Source organism: Oryctolagus cuniculus, chromosome 8 (genome assembly GCF_051225735.1).
Source record: "Oryctolagus cuniculus isolate XC-2025 breed Fujian yellow rabbit chromosome 8, ASM5122573v1, whole genome shotgun sequence".
Taxonomy (NCBI): domain Eukaryota; kingdom Metazoa; phylum Chordata; class Mammalia; order Lagomorpha; family Leporidae; genus Oryctolagus; species Oryctolagus cuniculus.
This window is the reverse complement of record NC_142874.1, coordinates 54,383,239-54,401,089: the sequence shown is the minus strand read 5'-3', so window position 1 is coordinate 54,401,089 and position 17,851 is coordinate 54,383,239. Positions and strand designations below refer to the sequence as shown.

The 17,851-nt window shown below is 48.6% G+C and overlaps 1 protein-coding gene across 1 annotated transcript in view; it reads right to left on the bottom strand.

The window, feature by feature from the left end:
- The window catches only part of MAML3 (mastermind like transcriptional coactivator 3), a 474,643-nt gene that overhangs the window by 184,905 nt on the left and 271,887 nt on the right, over positions 1-17,851 (bottom strand). Inside the window, exon 2 of the mRNA XM_002716951.6 lies at positions 2,025-3,593. Within this exon, the coding sequence (XP_002716997.3) occupies positions 2,025-3,593 (1,569 nt within the window). The remainder of the gene's footprint in view (positions 1-2,024; positions 3,594-17,851) is intronic.

Below are 17,851 nucleotides of genomic sequence, written 5' to 3'. Positions count from 1 at the left end.
AATAAATAAAATAAATCTTTTTTTAAAGAAGCAATTATTCTAACAAGGCCCCCAAAAGGAAGATTCTATCTACCCTCAAAATTCTCCATGAGAAGAAAGGGGAAGAATATCTAGATTTAATCCAGAAAACCAGCACTTTTGCTTCTTTACCTGAATGGGCCCTTGCAAAACAGGACTGCTGCAGTGAAAAGCTTCAATGACACATGCTTAGTTAGGCAAGCAGAAGGACCCGAAATAATGAGTACCTTTGAAAGTCATGTTCCACCCAAGATGGGAACTTTGTCCCCATTAGCACATTTTGAAAGGCGTGTAGCGCGTGTGTCAGGAGCTGGGGTTTTGGTGGGGTGCATCACTGCGCCCACATGTCTGCAGAGCCTGTGAGCTGGAATTAAGCTCCTTCAGTCTGGCTCAGAGGAATCCTTTACTGTAACTGGCATGAAAGCAGCGAATGTAGAAACACAATTTGTATCAACAAGAGACCTTTCTGGTAGCTTGCCTGATGCATCTGGGCTACCACAAACATCCCTGTGTATTGCTGTTGTTTTTCCCTGCTTCAAGACTTCATCATGAAGTGAACAATACACTGGTTTTTCATATTTATATATATATGCATGTATAACTATAACATGGATAAATTTAAATGAAAATAGATAAAACATAGAAGTTCACATTTCAATGATGTTTTCATACCAGCTACTGATTGCCGTTCATGTAAACCAACCTACACCTTTATTTATGCAGACAGAATTTCCTTAGAGATGGTTGCCACGTGCAGACAAGAAGCCACTGTGAGGTTTTGGGGGTTGGAAGGCTGTGAGGGCCAAGAATGAAGCCACAGAACTAAGGCCTGTCTCCGCAGGCCGGCACCACCTGCAGCCCTCCAGTATCCATCAAGCCTGGGGGGTAGAGGCGTGAGGGTAGGGCAGGGTGCAGCACTCCAGGAGATACAAGACGCAAACAACCACCAAGCAGGGCAAGAGCTGCCTACATTGCCTCCCGGTGCAGCCAATGCATCCAATGCTAGACAAACATCCAGCCACCAGTTTTAAACTCGGCAGGCTCCACAGCAAAGACTTCTGCAAAATCTCCATCCAGAATACCCATGCCGGCATCCACAAGCACAGAATAGCAACCGGCAGTAGCGGGGTCACTCCTGACTTCATCCATGCGTGTCACCACAAGCTGCTCCTCTCTACTTCTGTCCTCCAGGGTGGATAGTGTTAGGGGAGCTCTGACTGCTAGCCCCCAGTCAGGACGAGGACAGCGAACCGTTAGACAATGGCTATCCACCCTCCAACCGATACCACTCATTTTTTTTATGAAGCATCACTAACAGCCCAGCCCTCACACTCCACGCCAAGACATCATGAGGGAAGACCACAGAACAAAGGAGACTTTATTTTAATCCAGCACTGTGATATACTCACCACGAAATACTCCTGAAACAGAGGCAAACGAATTGACCAGGTTCCACTCTGCCCCCAAATAATGCAACTGAAACAGCTTCCAACTGTGGCCTGTCCAGCAATAACTGTTTAACATTGAGTAGTCCCACCAAAACCTATCCTCTGACGATACAGAAAACAAGCCCACATGTGAACAGCAGGAATAATTCCACTATCCATAATTCATTAAGATAGCTGAAGGTTGCTCGGGGCCTTGTAAAACCATCGTGGTTAGCTCCGACCGTCCTTGCCTTCCTACCACCCCAATCCTAAGACCCTAGGACGACCTCAGAGAGCAAGCAGCTCAGGGTGGCGCCATATTGATCCTGCACAGTGAGAATTTTATACAGTATTTGGCAAAGAATAATAGAAGCTTGTTTCCTGGGCAGTCATTCACAGTTTTTCATGTCTCAGAAGAAAGGAAAAAAAAATGACGCAAAGCTAGCAAGTACCTGAGGATGTGCAGGGAGGACCTCCACAGCTAATTAGATCCCACTCCAGCTGCAGCGAGCGCATCAGGCAGAGCCAGTGTGCGACGCACCACCAGCCCCTCCGAGCGCGTCTCACTTTCACACTTACCTGACCGTGGGATGGAAGTGCAGCGTAAGCCATGGGCTGGTTCATCACCCCTTTCTGCTTCATGAGAAGCATGCGTTTCTGCTCCTCGCTCAGGTGCGCCCTGGGAGCCTGCAGCTGTGGTGGCGCTGGCTGCTGGGACGGCGGTGGCGGCTGCTGCTGCTGCTGCTGTTGCTGCTGCTGCATGTATGGCATCAAGGGGTTTTTGTTGGGGTTGGCCATCGGCGGGGTCATCCTCTGACTCAAGTCTGCATTAAAATGGGTCAGCGGCTTAGTGTTGCCATAAGTCAGAATATTGTGCTGTTTGTTTAAGGAGTTTGTACCCAAGTTATTTGGCTGCTGATTGATCATATTCATGTGATTTGGAGGGAGGTAGTTATTCAGTGTTGTCTTCTGCAGGTTGTTTGCCATGGGAGGCACTATAGGGTTTTGGTTGTTAAAGGCTTGGGGGTACATCATTGGGCTATTTGGTTTTTCTGCAGTAAAAGCTGCTCCATATGGACTGGATGGAGGCCCTAGGGGAGACCAACTCTGATTTGAGTGTTGCTGCTGCTGCTGCTGCTGTTGCTGCTGCTGCTGCTGCTGCTGCTGCTTCTGTTGCATGAGTTTGGCCCTCTGTTGCTGCTGCGCCGCCATCTGTTTGAGCTGCTCTGCTGGGGACATGTCGGAGCTGGGCACAGCCACTGGGCCTGAACTGGCCACTGTCACTGCTGCAGGATTAAGGAGATAACCATTTCCAGGCCTGGGGGCAGCCTGGCCAGGAGTGTGGGCTTGGTTTGGAGTTTGAGGGGACTGGACAGCACAGTTTGCGGGTGAGCTGGCAGGGTTTGGAGCTGCAGGAGTGCTAGCAACAGAAGGTAGGTTGGGGGCCGTGGTGACAGAGGAGAAGGGAGGACCAGAGGAAGAAGGCCTGGCCTGGGGAGAGCCCATGGAGACGTGTGCAAAAGGAGAGTGAGAGGGGTCGCTCTTCACGCTTGCACTCTCCTGGGAGAGAGGGGTCTCCGTGGCTGGCTGCGAGAACTCTGGCTCCTTCTTCTCCTCAAAGTCTTCATTGAACAGGTCCTGTATGTCGTCTTCAGGAACCGTGTTGGCCAGTTCATCGATTAACTCTTGCCACTCCTGATCATTCAGGTTAATGTCTGAGAACAGCTTGTTCTGATTGGACAGAGATGTTTCTGATGTGTCTATGCAGGTGGGGTCATCTAGAGGTTCTTGTTTGAGGTCTTTGCTCTGCAAGACGGCGAAGCTCTCCTCCAGGTCACTGCAGCCATTGACAGGAAGCTTCATCTCGGGCAGCATCCCGTTCTTGCTCAGATCTTCCAGGAGCCCGGGAGGGTGCGTTCCACTGTTGGGCAAAGGCAAAGAAGGCTTCAGGTCAAGTTGGTGAAGAGGAGAAGCTGAAGGCAGTGGCATGTTGTTGGGCAAGTTGCTGATGGCTTCCATCCCTGCTGGAACGTCCTTTCGGATTCGCTTGCTGGTTGGAGAAAAACTCCCATCGCAAGCACCATTCTGCTGGTCTCCATTGAGTGGTGATCGGGCTCCTTCCAACTTCCTTTTCACAGTCTCTTGTAGCTGAAAAAGAAAGAGGAAAGAGGAAGATTAAACCTCCAAGCCATATTTTACTCTTTCACATCATCATAAGCATTGCTATGAACCAAGATGTTTTTAAGATTTATTTATTTATTTCGAAGGTAGAATTATATATAGAGAGAGAGAAGGGGGGAAGGAGGGAGGGAAGGAGAGAAGGGGAGAGAAAGAGAGAGAGAGGGGCAGAGATCTTCCATTTGCTGGTTCACTCTCCAAAGGTTGCAATGGGCAGGACTGGGCCAGGCCAAAGCCAGGACCCAGGAACTCCATGCAGGTCTCCCACATGGGTGGCCTCTGCTGCTTTCCCCTGCACATTAGCAGAAAGCTGGAGAGGAAGCCAAGCAGACGGGACTTGAACTGGCCTTGCTCTATGAGATGCCAGTGTCGCAAGTGGCAGCTTAACCCACAGCACCACAACACCACATCCTGAATCAACTTTTAAGTGGTTTAAACACATAAGAAAGAAACAATACTTCTCATTTCAAACTTGGGCAACTTGCAGCTCAAATTCTATAGAAGACTTTATCTAAAAGCAGAGCTCACAGGACAGAGAGAAAGCACACTGAGGATCGGAGGGTGGGAAACAAAAGATAGGGAGGTATCACCTGTTGTCATTTTCCAGTTGACTTGAAACATGGACCAAAATGTGTCACAACTGAAAAAGATATTACTACCTGTCCTGAATTCTTGGTGCCTCTTAATTGAGAACAAGGAATGAAATCTGTAATATTTTAAGGACACTAAAGAACCTCTAAGAATACGGGATTGAATGCATTTACTAGAATGCATGGGAACTGAAGATTAAGGTTTGACTCAGTCCCAAGCTTCCTTTGGGTTCCCACTTTACTTCACCTTGCGGAACAGTATGAAACAGTAGTCCTCTCTGCCACAGGCAAGTTTCCATGGTACCACACTCTCTGCATATGCTTCCTGTCCACCCACTCTTTCTCAAGTTCTTTCTCCTAAATGATGGGGATCCTTTAGCATTTTTGTCTGAAGATGTCTTTCCTTCTGCTTACTCTCTATATGTGTCGAGTTGATCTCCTCCATTTACAACAGCTTCAGTTGCTTTCTCTAGGCTGGTGACTCCCAAACAGTAGACCTGGTGCAACTCCTCTGATGAGCTCCACCAACTTCAGCATCCTCCCCTCTGCTAGTTGATGGACAGCTAAAACAGCCTATCCGCTTTTGTTACCCAAACATGATCCTCACCAATATTCTTCCTCTCGGTATCTGTCGGGTTGCCCAAGTCAGAACCCAGAACACTTCTCCAGAATCCCCCCGTTCCCATCGTTCCCCAAGTCCTGTGGATTCTGCTTCCACGATATCCCTTCCTGTGACTCCACCCTGTCGCTCCCCTAGGCCAGCGCACCGTAACCTCTCGCTGGATTGTAGCAGCAGTCTCTCCATTGGTCTGCGGGCCTCGCCTCCATGGAGTATTCCACTCACTCTTTCATCTACTGCTTTATTTGCTGTTTTATTCTCAATCTTTTGCCTGTATTTCCACCTTTTCCAACACTCTATTGCCCTTCCTGTTAATTGCCAAACGCTGCCTCCCACTAATTTCAGCTTAAAATCCATCTTGGCTCCTGCCCGCATCACTGGCTCCTGCTCATCGTATTGCCTCTGTCCTCAGCATCGCCCTCCACTGCCTCCTGCATGGTACACTTTCTAGCATCTCTCCTGAAACTCTTCCACTTTCTCACATGTCAAGCTTCGGACAAGCTGTGTCTTTCAACATACTTCTCTTCCCCTGCCTGTCCTTGGTCTCTGGTTAGTAGCTGCTTATTTTTCATTTCGGTTCTCAGATTTCACTTACTCTAGGTTGTCTTCTCTCGTAGTCCCTCCCCACCCAACTACATCAGCAGTCTTCGTGATTTGCCTACTTGGCATCCGCAGGCTGCACCCAGTGGGGTGGTGATAGCCGTGGCTGGGCAATAACTGCAAGGTGAATGAATAATTCTATTGCCAAATGCACAGAGGCTGAGAGAGATGGGTTTGAATCAGGGCAAGGCAGCCCCATTGGCCAGGAAGAGGGCCTGATTTGGCCATTCAACACTCCCTGTAATGGGTGTGAAAGAGCCCTTACCTTGGAGTGTTATAAGCATTTAAATGAGGGCCAGCACCGTGGCATAGTGGGTAAAGCGGCATCCCATATGGGCTCTGGTTCGAGTATCAGCTGCTCTACTTCCAATCCAGCTCTCTGCTATGGACTGGGAAAGCAGTAAAAGATGACTCAAATCCTTGGGCCCCTGCACCTGTCGGGGAGACCCAGAAGAAGCTCCTGGCTCCTGGTTTCAGATCGGCACAGCTCTGGCTATTGTGGCCATCTGGGGAGTGAACTAGTGGATGGAGACACCCCCCCCCCCACCGCCGCCTTTCAAATAAATAAATAAATCTTAAAAAAAACCACCTTAAATAGATACATTTAAGTAGCTCAATTAAGAAAAGTCTTGCTAACTCTATGTATTTAGTAACTACAAACCCAACTTGCCTCTCTGCCTCCCTCCTTTCTGTTAGAAAGGGTCATGCACATGGCTCTGGTTAGCACTGGGGAAAGCGTGTGGAGTGACATTGGGACACTAGTCTGGGCTAGAAAAGGTGTCAGCAGCTTCAGAGAGAAAAGGGCAGAAGGCAGACAGATACAGGCTGGAAGGGAGAAGGCAGAGCAGTCTTTCTGCTTGGACTCTCCTGTTCTTGCAAGGCGCTAGGCACCGCAGAACCAGTGGGAGACAGGGCTGGGAGTCCCTCTGGCCCCAGCACTTCAGCCACCCCGAGTGGAACTGCCAAGGCTCAAGAGGAGCCCCCGTTTGGAGATGACGTGGTGAATTTTGGAGGTGTCATTTAACTGCCAAGTGCCTTCTCATGGAGAAGTCGATTGTTAAAAGAAAAAGAACAGCAATGGCCCTTGAGTCTAACCTTTGTTCCTAAATGTTTCATTCCTGATCGCCAAACCCTGTCCGCAGTGCCCTGGCAGGTGTCCCCGTCGGCTGAAAACAAGGCCCTGAACCAGACACAGTAGGATTTGACTTCAAAGAAAATACAGGTTCCGTCCCTCCTAGTATGCAGACATTGCTAGGAAGTGACCTTATTTATTGAACAAACCAGGAAAGCCGCTCTGATCACTTGAACACAGCTCCAAGCACAGCGGCAAACTCAAACATCAGGCTTCACGAAGGGCCTAAAGGAAATGAGGCTTGGGGCCCCGGGCACTTCCAGACACAGTGATAACCTTTGGGAAAAAACAAACAAAAAAAGCAAAAAACAAAAAAAAATGATGCTGTCTCTCCCTCCTCCGTGAGACCAGTCCAGTGGGCCAGCCCCTGCTGCATGGTCACTGCGTGGGAACACAAGGACGTGTGGGAGGAGATGCAACAAGACTCAGTGGAGCGTACTACTCAGAGGTTACGGAAACATAACAGAGAAAAGGCCTTTACAGCCCACATCAACGGCACTGCATTGTGGGGAGGGACTTCGGCAGTTACGTGACACATGACACCAAACACGTCATCCACTTCTGCGTGGATGCAGTGGCCATTATTCAGTACAAATCTGCTTAAAAGCACGATTCTGCCACAAACCCAGTGATCCACCCAAAAACTCGGAAGGCAGCCTACATTCCAGACCTCAGAGACAGACTCTTCTGCCTTTTAAGGGAACACCTCAGTCTTTGAAACTTTATCGTGTTTTGCCCAGGGCGCTCTCTGCACTCTGTTGTGGTTATAAAACAATTAGCCAAATAGCTAATTTGTATTTATTTTCTATTCCTTACTCATCTTCCCCAGGTTTTTGTCCTCTTAGTTTATTCCTTAAAAAAAAAAAATCTATTTGAGATGAGAAAAGAGAAATACACACTTGTCATAAAAATAAACCCAACTTCAACTGAGAAAGCGCAGGCCCATACTTCTGTCCTGGATTCGTGTACTGTGTGGGGCAGGATAGTAAAATAAAAATGCTCCATTTGTTCCTCTGAATAACACTGGTGGCAGAGGCCATGGAGACAGACAGGTGTGGCTGTGCACCCCGTGCCATACCTCTCACCGGGGGAGTGGTCTTCATTGGGTAAAGCAGTAGGGTGAAACACTGCAGAAGCACAGGCTCTGGTGTTAGAATGCCTGGGTTCAGACCCAGGATCCCCTATCTAAAGCTTAATACATGTAATGTGGCCTGGTAGCTAACAAATGTTGGCTCTGATACCAGCCATTAGAAAGTAGGTTACATGGGGACTAAGTCGACCTTATGGGGGTGCTGGTTTGAGTCCTGACTGCTCTGTTTCTATCCAGTTTCCTGCCAATGTTCCTGGGAAGGTAGCGGAAGATGGCCTAAGTACTTGGGCCCCTGCCACCCAAGTCAGAGACCCAGATGGGATTCCTAGTTCCCAGTTTGGTCTGACCCAGTCTTGGCTGTTGTGGCCATTTGGGAAGTCATTCGGTGGATGGAAGAAGACCTTTCTCCTTTGTCTCTCCCTCACCCTGAGTTTAGAATAAATAAATAAATAAATGTTAAAAAGTGCCACATGAAGGCAGAGCTTTTCTGTTTTGCTCACTACTGAGTCTACAGCAGCTCAGAGCAGACATTCAACAAACACCTGTTGAATGAATGAATCCTGGGAATCTTATTTAACCTCTCCTGAGCTTTAGTTTCCTTACGTGCAAAGTGGGTTAAGAATATATAGCTCACAGGATTACTGTGAGGATGAACTGAAATGAAATAATATAGAAAGCACTTAACTTCACACCTGGTACCCAGTTAGTGTCTACGAAGGCTTAGCTTGATGATTTTTTACAATTCATGATACCGAGATACACAAACTTCAACTGAGATAAAATGCTTCCTGGATCTTCAAAACATGAACAGGTAGATGATAACATTTCTGTTCAGTAGCTGGCAAAACCCTAATGTTTTCCAAGCATCTGGTATAGCTCTTTTAATATGAACAACAAAAATCACATTTGCAATTCAAGTCCAAGCCCAAGTGCTAATGCATTCATGCCCTAGATTGTAGAACAGCAGAGGCTAGATTGTTGAGGTTCAAGTCAAGCACATTTTCAGCATGCCACCTGAATGGGGCTGCCAAGAATTTCCTCTTCCTTGAAGGCCTAACATTCCTCTCTATATATTTTAGGTGTCAACTTTTTGGAATATAAGAAAGATATCACTGATCACGCCATGCTACAGTTTTTGCATTTTGTTTTGTTATATCCAGAATGACAGCACACTCTTTGCATCCCTTCTGTCTGTCTCATCATCCTTTGTTCAATGGAAAGGTGATCTGAGAGCCGAATTCTTTCTTTACGTCCCACGTGGGGGACAGACGGGGAGGCACAGTACCAGCTACGTGTTTGAGAAGGCTGACTAACTTGCAAGCAGCTGCTCGGTGAGCAGGAGAACAGCTGAGTGCACACAGGAAGACGACCTTGTGAACGCCCTCCCTCAAGGTCAGCGTCTCGTCCCAAGCAGCCTTGTCTAAGCGAGGCCCGGGCACCTCTGCCTCACAATGCTGGAAGCTGCTCGGGATGACTGTGCCCTCATGCAAGGACAACAGAAACCCTTCCAGCAGCAGCCTCCTTGCACCTGTGTTACGACTGTTACCTATCAATGTCTTCTCCCGTTCAAGGAAGCTGTGGTGCCAGGACGTGACCTACACTGCTCGTCCGATGCCTTTGACAGTAGGGACCACTGTTATGTGTCAGGTACTCTGAAGGAAACAAGTCCTGCTCCATCATGGCTCCAGCTCCGGTCTTGCATCTACAGTGTGGCCTGACAGCTTTCTGTGAAACTGGGGGGTACGTGTGTGTGTGTGTGTGTACGTGTGTGTGTGTGTGAGAGAGAAAGAGAAACTGAGAGGCTGAGAGACAATGAGTGGTGGGGTGGGGAGTGAATACTGGGGAGACCAGTACCAGTCAGAACATCTGTGCTTGTGGAGTCACAGTGCACCTTCTTTTTTCTTATTTTTCTAAAGATTTTATTTATTTATTTGAGAGGTAGAGTTACAGACAGAGAGAGGGAGGGAGAGAGAAAGGTCTTCCTTTTGTTGGTTCACTCCCCAAATGGCCACAACAGCCGGAGCTGTGCCGATCCAAAGCCAGGAACCAGGTGCTTCTTCCCAGTCTCCTATGTGTGTGCAGAGACCCAAGCACTTGGGCCATCTTCTACTGCTTTCCCAGGCCACAGCAGAGAGCTGGACTGGAAGAGGAGCAGCCGGGACTAGAACTGGTGCCCATATGGGATGCCAGCACTGCAGGCAGAGGACCAACCCACTGCACCACGGCGTCAATCTCCATGGTGCACTTTCAGATAGGCCCCTTTCATCCTCACAGCACACCTGGGGGCAGGCCCTGTGCTGGTCTGGTAGTTCTACAGGGCAAGGGGCAGTGTTTGGAAGGAGGTGGAATGGGCAAGTGTGGAGGATACCTACAACAAGGAGGAGCGTGGCCAGATGACCAGGCCCTACTGACACTAAGGGGCCCACGCCTTGTGCATTCTTGAGATGTCCCCTGGACCAGTGTCCACACTGAAGAGATCCTCTAGCGCCGCTAGCAGACCTAAAGACGCTCTCATTGCCCCATCCCTTATTTTGCATGAAACCAGGCAGGATCACTGCATTTAGCTATAAACATGGTGACATTAGTGTTCATAATGAAGACCCTTAAAGTGGAAGATGCTGAAATATACCATCATATTCCTTGTCTCTGACTCCTAACGATTCTACAAGGCAGGCTGTACTATAACCATCTTACAGATGATGAACTTGAGCTAAGGTACGTTGAAGCTAAGTGTCATAGTTATCTGAGGTCAGAGCTGGGGGAGGTGGCTAAATTCAGCTTCAGTGCGGTTCAAATGCAGGTCTGACTCCAGAGCGCACACCACACTCTCATCCAGCCCTGGGTGAAGCAGTGGGGTACCTTCCGCAGGGGCACTGACTCTTAAGCACAGCTGTGATAATTCTCTTAGACTATGCTTTCAGGAATGTTCAATTCCACCCTCTCCCCACCACCCACACCCAATTAATCCTCAAGAATTATTCTCATCATCCGTGGATTTTGTTCTCATATCCCACTCCAATGCACTAGTTCAGTTCAGATCCTCAACTCTTCAAGCCCCATGGATTTCTGCAGTGGCTCCCTGACGAGCCTCTGTCCCAGGCCTGCCCCCTCGGCCCACTCCCTGCATGGTGGGTGTGATTGTCTTCAAAAGTGTAGCTCTCCACCTACGGCGCCGGCACTCCGGGTTCTAGTCCCGGTCAGGGCGCCAGATTCTGTCCCGGTTGCTCCTCTTCCAGTCCAGCTCTCTGCTGTGGCCCGGGAAGGCAGTGGAGGATGGCCCAAGTCCTTGGGCCCTGCACCTGCATGGGAGACCAGGAGAAGCACCTGGCTCCTGGCTTTGGATCAGCGTGGTGTGCCAGCCGCAGCACACCGGCTGCCAGCGGCCATTGAGGGGTGAACCAATGGGAAAGGAAGACCTTTCTCTCTCTCTCTCTCTCGCTGTCCACTCTGCTTGTCCAAAAAAAAAAAAAAAAAAAAAAAAAAGTGTAGCTCTGACCACGTGCATCCCTCATCCCTCATGTCTACTGTCTCTAACATTGCCTACATCTGGCACATGGACCTTCCACAGCTTGACCTTCATTCCTTCTCACTTCTAATCCTCTTCCACCACCTGCCCCCAACAACACACGACTCCAAACTTTCAGCTGCAGGACCTGATTATCTGCAGTTTCCAGGACACAGCTTGCTTGTTCCCTCCCCACACGAAAACGCGACGGAGCTTCCGTCACAAGTTAGAGATGCAACTTTTTCCCAAGACTTGCAGATTTTATAACTAATTTAGAGACTCAAACAGAACATTTTGGTCATTTTGATCTGTTCTGGTCAAACTAGAAGATGATTCACTGGAATCAATTTTCACATGGTTATTTTCTTTCTGTTCTACCGGCAGATAATAAGTCTACGGACACATGGATGAATTAGACCTGCTTATTTAATGTATTTGATGAGTGACCCAGAATACTCATGTGTTAGATATTTTAATTAGTAGAATATGAATAGTGTGCAAAAACACTTCCAGAACTGTCTTCCAGATTTAAGCACCTTTGAAATTTACTTAGAGGTTTGGTTTTCCTCTGTGGTTTTCCAATCTCAATGTGACTAGTGACAGGAGAAGCTGCTAGGGATGCAGATTTCTTAGTCCTACCTCCACAGCTTCTGATTTAGTAGGCTGAGGTGGGGCCTAGCTTGGGTATCACAGGTATCTAAAGAAACTTAAGTAAGATCCCAGATTCTTCAGAGGCAGTTGGTTCAGGGCCCCCAGCTTTTAGAAGTTCTGTTGGATGCTGACATGTTGAGGCTGCTGAGTTGATTTTTACATACACACACCAAAACCTAATGTCGACATAAAACATTGCTGGGTTGACTTGTGCTACTCTGGAGCATCCCATAAACATGACTAAGAAACAACTGTCAACACTGGGATTTTACAGACCTCAGAGGGTCCTGAATTCTGCACAATTCTGATGGATTTCTACAATGCTTTTCATGAAACTGTGTCTTTTTCAATATTTTAGGTTTCTCTGAGCATGATAATATCTTAGACCATTTCCCCCTCTACATTGTATATGGGTATTGACCTTCACTTTCATTTCTTGAGTAGAGGGGGTACTGTGTGCCCAGCACCAAGCCAGGTGCTGAGAGGGCTCAATTCATTCTTCAGAACAAAGACCACACCAGGTGAACACATGTCAAACATACACTGAAAAAAATTAGGTGCATTTTTTTTGTTCTTAAATTTTATTTACTTGAGAAGCAGAGAGAGAGAGAGAGAGAGAGAGAGAGAGAGAGAGTGCTCCTATCAGTTTGTTCACTTCCTAAATATCTGTAACGGCCAGCATTGGGTCAAAGCCAAAACCAGAAGCTGAGAACTCAATCCAGGTCTCCCACTCGGGTGGCAGGGACCCAACTATTTGAGCCACCACCACTGCCTCCCGGGATCTACATTAGCAGGAAGCTGGAGTCAGGAGCTGAAGCCAGGAATTGAACCCAGGTCCTCGGATATGAGACATGAGTATCTTAATCACTAGCCTAACACACTGCTCCCTAGATACATTTGTTTTAAAGGGATCTTTGTACATGCAGAGCAACACGAAAGAAAATCATACCCCAAGTCCTGCACTCCCCCTTGTCAATCTTCTACACTCCTAACTTCAGAAAAAAAGCTTTACTACCTATGAACTTAAAAAATCAAACACACACACACACACACACACACACGTAATTACTATATACCGAATATATACTATCTATATATACTATTGCCATGACAGCCAAGTGTTTTAAAACCTCTGTGACCATCCCAGAATGAAGACAAACGTTGCTTCCGTGAATCTGGTCAGTGGGAAATGCTGGGTCTCTAGACAGGGTTATTCACCATGAGATCTGCATTCTGAAATGCTCCAGGAAAAACCATCATCTGTAAAGGGGCCTCTCTCTCCATCCAGGGCCATAGGGAACATCGGTTGAAGAGCTGCAAGGGAGTGCGGGGGCAGCAGAGTTCCCAGGGGAAGGGGCCCATCCAAAGCGTCGTGAGGTACTCCGAGTCAGTTTTAGAAATGACCATGGCATTTTGTATTTCCACTTTGCGTCGGACTTAAACACCCTATTCCCGAGAAGCCTTTCTGATGCTTGGAGGATGGAGGCTCACCTGATTCCAGGCAAGGTGCTGGAGCAAGGTCCTCATTAAATATTTTACACCTTTTGGTGCATGTGGCTGAAATGTTAGGTGTGTTTTCATCCTTTAATCAATGCAGATATGTGCCAAGTGCCAAGAGAATGCACAGCGTACTGAGAACAGATCAAAAACATCAGAACGGGGCAGACAAGGCCCTCGACATTTGGGAACCTGTGTCCCAAGATCCTCTCCCACTGGCAAATTCCTGGTACATAAATGTTCACACAGGCTCTTGGCTTCTCCCAGCTGAATGATTCAATTATATTTTCATTACAACTCCCAAATCCTGTTTAGCTCCCAAGTTTCAAAGTTTTCCACCAGCTCCATACATGCAGTTTACATTGATACATTAACAAAATTGCAATTCCTCATTCAAACCAAGACTGATATTTCTGCAAAAGCCAAGGGTATGGCTTTCAAAGCCCCCTACATAGTTCTCAATAGAAATGGTCTAAACTTCTATAATTTCATTAAATCAGTTGATTTGCTGTTTACTAAATGTTTCAAGGTGGGTCCGTCGCTGTGGCACAGAGGGTTAACACCCTGGCCTGAAGTGCCAGCATCCCATATGGGCGCCAGTTTGAGACCCGGATGCTCCACTTCTGATCCAGCTCTCTGCTATGGCCTGGGAAAGCAGTGGAAGATGATCCAAGTCCTTGGACCCCTGCACCCATGTGGGAGACCTGGAAGAGGCTCCTGGCTTCAGATCAGAGCAGCTCCGGCCATTGCAGCCAACTGGGGAGTGAACCATCAGATGGAAGACCCTCTCTCTCTCTCTCTCTCTCTGCCTCTCTGCCTCTCTGTGTAACTCTGACTTTCAAATAAATAAGTAAACCTTAAGGAAAAAGAAGTTGCTGGAAAATGAAATTAAAAGATAAGTTTATTTAAAAAAATGTTTCAAAGTATTATTGTCACATAATGTTCAAACAGGCTGAGAACTTACCATCGTCAGGCATCAAGCCAAGTGGCTTCACAGGTATTACCTTGCTTAATGCTCACCATAAACCGTGACGAAGGGGACTGGGGCAGAGAGGACAGGTCACCTGTCCTAAGGCACAGCGCAGACCCCTGCTCGGATCTGCCTGCTCCTCAATTCTGAGCTCTCACCTACTCTGCTTCCACCCCAGTCAAGCTTCAGCCAATCTTGCTCAGCAATTCTGGGAAAGTATTTGAGACACTTGTGTTGTACTGGCTGGAAGAGGATGCTTCCCTGTCTTTGAGTCAGATCTACCTGATTCACAGAAAAGCTCAGTGCTCTTCTACAAAGAACAATGTTACTTTGCAAGTTTAGCCTGGGTCGGAGAAGCCATGATGGCTGCAGCCCTGAAAACTTCCCGAGGGAGCAGAGCGTGCACCCCAGACAGCTTCCCTCACTCTAGCTTTCTGCAGGAAAAACTCCAGCAAGACGAGCGTCAGAATTGCACAGCCTGAACCATGGATCTTTTCACACTCACAAACACGCCCTCAACGTGCACACAATGAATTGCGTTTCTTTTAAGGGCAGGCAACCATTTCCTTAGGACTGTTTCCTAATGGCTCTTCCTAGAAGTCCATGCAGACGTTTTCTGTTCAAACACGCCAGTACCCACGACCTTGCGTGACAACCGGAAAATCCTAACGGGATTTTGCTTAGAGCTAGCTGTAAAGAGATGCCGGTGAAGCAGGTTGGTGAGGAAGAAGGCAAAGGCACAAGGGAGGGAGCAGGCCAGTGAAAAGATCAGATCGTATCTGCATCAGGCACAGCTGGTGACTTCTGCCAACAACACAGAAGGCAGCACAGGCAAGTCGGGACCAAGCAGGAGGTTTCTCGGCCAGGAGGAGGGAGGTGGCAAGGAGAAACACTTGAGGGAAGCTCAGTGCTGTTCTCTCCTTTGGCCAGGAAGCCAGAATATTTTTACTTCGCTGTTGCCTCCAAATGTCCAGTCTTTTTCATGAGACATTCTCAGTTATGTTTTCAGCCCCTTGCTGGAGACTGGTTTGCCTCAAGGCACTGAAGTGGGGCCCTAGCTTAGGGGATGCTAATAGCCACAGCAGTCAGGACCTGATAATGCTTTTGAATAAAATCCCAGCACAGGTTTCTCTCCCTTTGGAAAACAAAAGATTGAAGTAAGATCCCCCAGTCTGTAAAAAGCCCCGTTTTCCTCCCAGAGGTCAGACATGGCTCCTCCTTGTGAGTTGCAGTCTGCATAAGGCAGTCATCTCAGGCAGCTAGGAGCTACCTTCTGCAAGAGAATTCTCTCTCTCTCGCTCTCTCTCTCTCACACACACACACACATCTCAGTGTGCAAAAAGACATAATTCTTATTCCTCCATAGCGTCTGACTTGCATTTCAGACTTGCTACGAAACCTCCATTTCATAGCAGGTTTGTACTTCAGCCCCTACCCAGAGGCCATGGCTATTCACGCGTCTTTAGATTAACTTTGCTCCCAGACAGGGGACGAGGTGGAAGGAGAGGACTTTTCTCCACAGAAGGAATCAGTTCCTGGCTGAAGTCGCCCACACGTAGACGGGCGCATGCCCACACAGAGGCCACCATGGAGGTAACTGGCCCCCGCGGAAACCATTCCACGTGGCTGTGGCGCGCAGCGCACTTTCAATCCATAAACAGCGGAGCTCTGGAGCCTGTCGGCGGTGCTTTCATCTGCGGGGAGAAGCTGCTCGGCTTCATCCCACAAGCTGAAATTCATTTTTCAAAAGAAATTAGACCAAGGTACTGTTGTTATAGCAACAGTCAGAGTCATTTACCCAGCCTCTTCCCACAACTCTGCTCTCAACATCTGTGGGCAGCGATTTCAATTATGTATAGGGAGTGACCACGGCTGAGCCGGGTGGACCGTTTATGAGCCGGTTAAAAGTGGAAGCCTAAATCCTCTACATCCAGCCGACGGCACCGTGCGCCCAGAAGTTCTCCCAGTCCTGGAAATCAATGTTTTCGCCTCCTGAGTGGGAGCTGGTCTGGGGACTGCTGAATTCACCGAATTAGCCAAGCACCGGTCACTGCAGAAAGGAGGACGAATTCAGAAGTGACTCCCTCACTTCAGTGCCCCAACACTTTGTGCTTGGAGGTGTCCAATCTCCAAAAGAATAACACACAGTCCAACCTCAGAAACCACAACCCATCCCCGAACACTCACTATTCAATCTATAGGCCAAGTCACCTTACAGGGAAGTGCAGCGTGGGAGCACAGCCTACGTGCACCCCAGGGACACACAGGTGCCCAGGAGACCAGCGTCTGTGACTAACGATGCTATTGGTGGAGTCGGCCCCGCCCTCATTCAGTCACTGGCATCCACACACCAGTACCTTAGAATGTGCCTGCATACAAAGGACATGGGACTGCCCTTCATTGGGTTTTCCCTTGATGTGCCAAAGAGAAAAACCTCTTGCCATGTCTCCCCAGCCCCTTCCTGAAAGTTGTCCCATTTTATGCGTTAACAATGGGTCTGAGCATATTTTAAGGTCCCTGATTTTTTTTTAAAGACGTGGCCATGCATGCACAGAGAGGAACCTAGAGCCCTGAGCTGGCTGCTGGGAGCCCTGGGCCTGCACAAGACAGAGGATTCCAAGCCCCTCCAAACAACACGCCCCTTGCCTGGCATTTCCACCTACCAGCTTTCCCCCAACCTCCAACTGAGGGGGCAGCTTTGAGACATTTCTCCTGCTTCCTTATTCAAGAGTATTAATAAAGCCTTTATCTCCTCAAAAGACTGGCTTCTTGGAGCGTGAGTGGGAGGCAGGCAAGGGAACCATAACAGAGACAGGCTTTAAAGAGGTGATTAAGTTACAACGAGGTCATTAGTGTGCTCCCATGTCTTCACAGGAAGAGGAGATGAGGGCGCAGACACACCATATGGAAGGCCAAGTGAGGACACTAAAGGCAGCCACCGCCCTGCCCAGCCAGGGCGCCTGTCTTAGTCTGTGCTACTTCAACAAAATACCAGAGACTGGGTAATTTATGTGGACCAGGAAGTCAACTTCTCACAGTTCCGGAAGCTGGCAAGTTCAGGATCAAGTCCACAGCAGGGGTAGTACCTGGAGAAGCCCCCATCCTCATGGATGGCATCATCCAGGTGCCCTCACAGAGTGAAAGGGATTGCAGCGAAAGGGGACAGCCACTGTGTCCTCATGTGGCGGGCAATCAGGAGAAGGGAAAGGGTCACACTGGTCCCCGCCAGCCTTTCACAAGGCACTAATCCACTCGTGAGTGCAGCCCTCCTGACCCCCTCACTTCCCAAAGGACCCCACCTTTGTCCTTTCTTTCTTTCTTAGATTTGTTTGTTTGTTTTTGAAGACAGAGTGGACAGTGAGAGAGAGAGACAGAGAGAAAGGTCTTCCTTTTGCCATTGGTTCACCCTCCAATGGCCACCACGGCTGGCGCGCTGCGGCCAGCGCACCGCGCTAATCCGAAGGCAGGAGCCAGGTGCTTCTCCTGGTCTCCCATGGGGTGCAGGGCCCAAGGACTTGGGCCATCCTCCACTGCCTTCCCGGGCCACAGCAGAGAGCTGGCCTGGAAGAGGGGC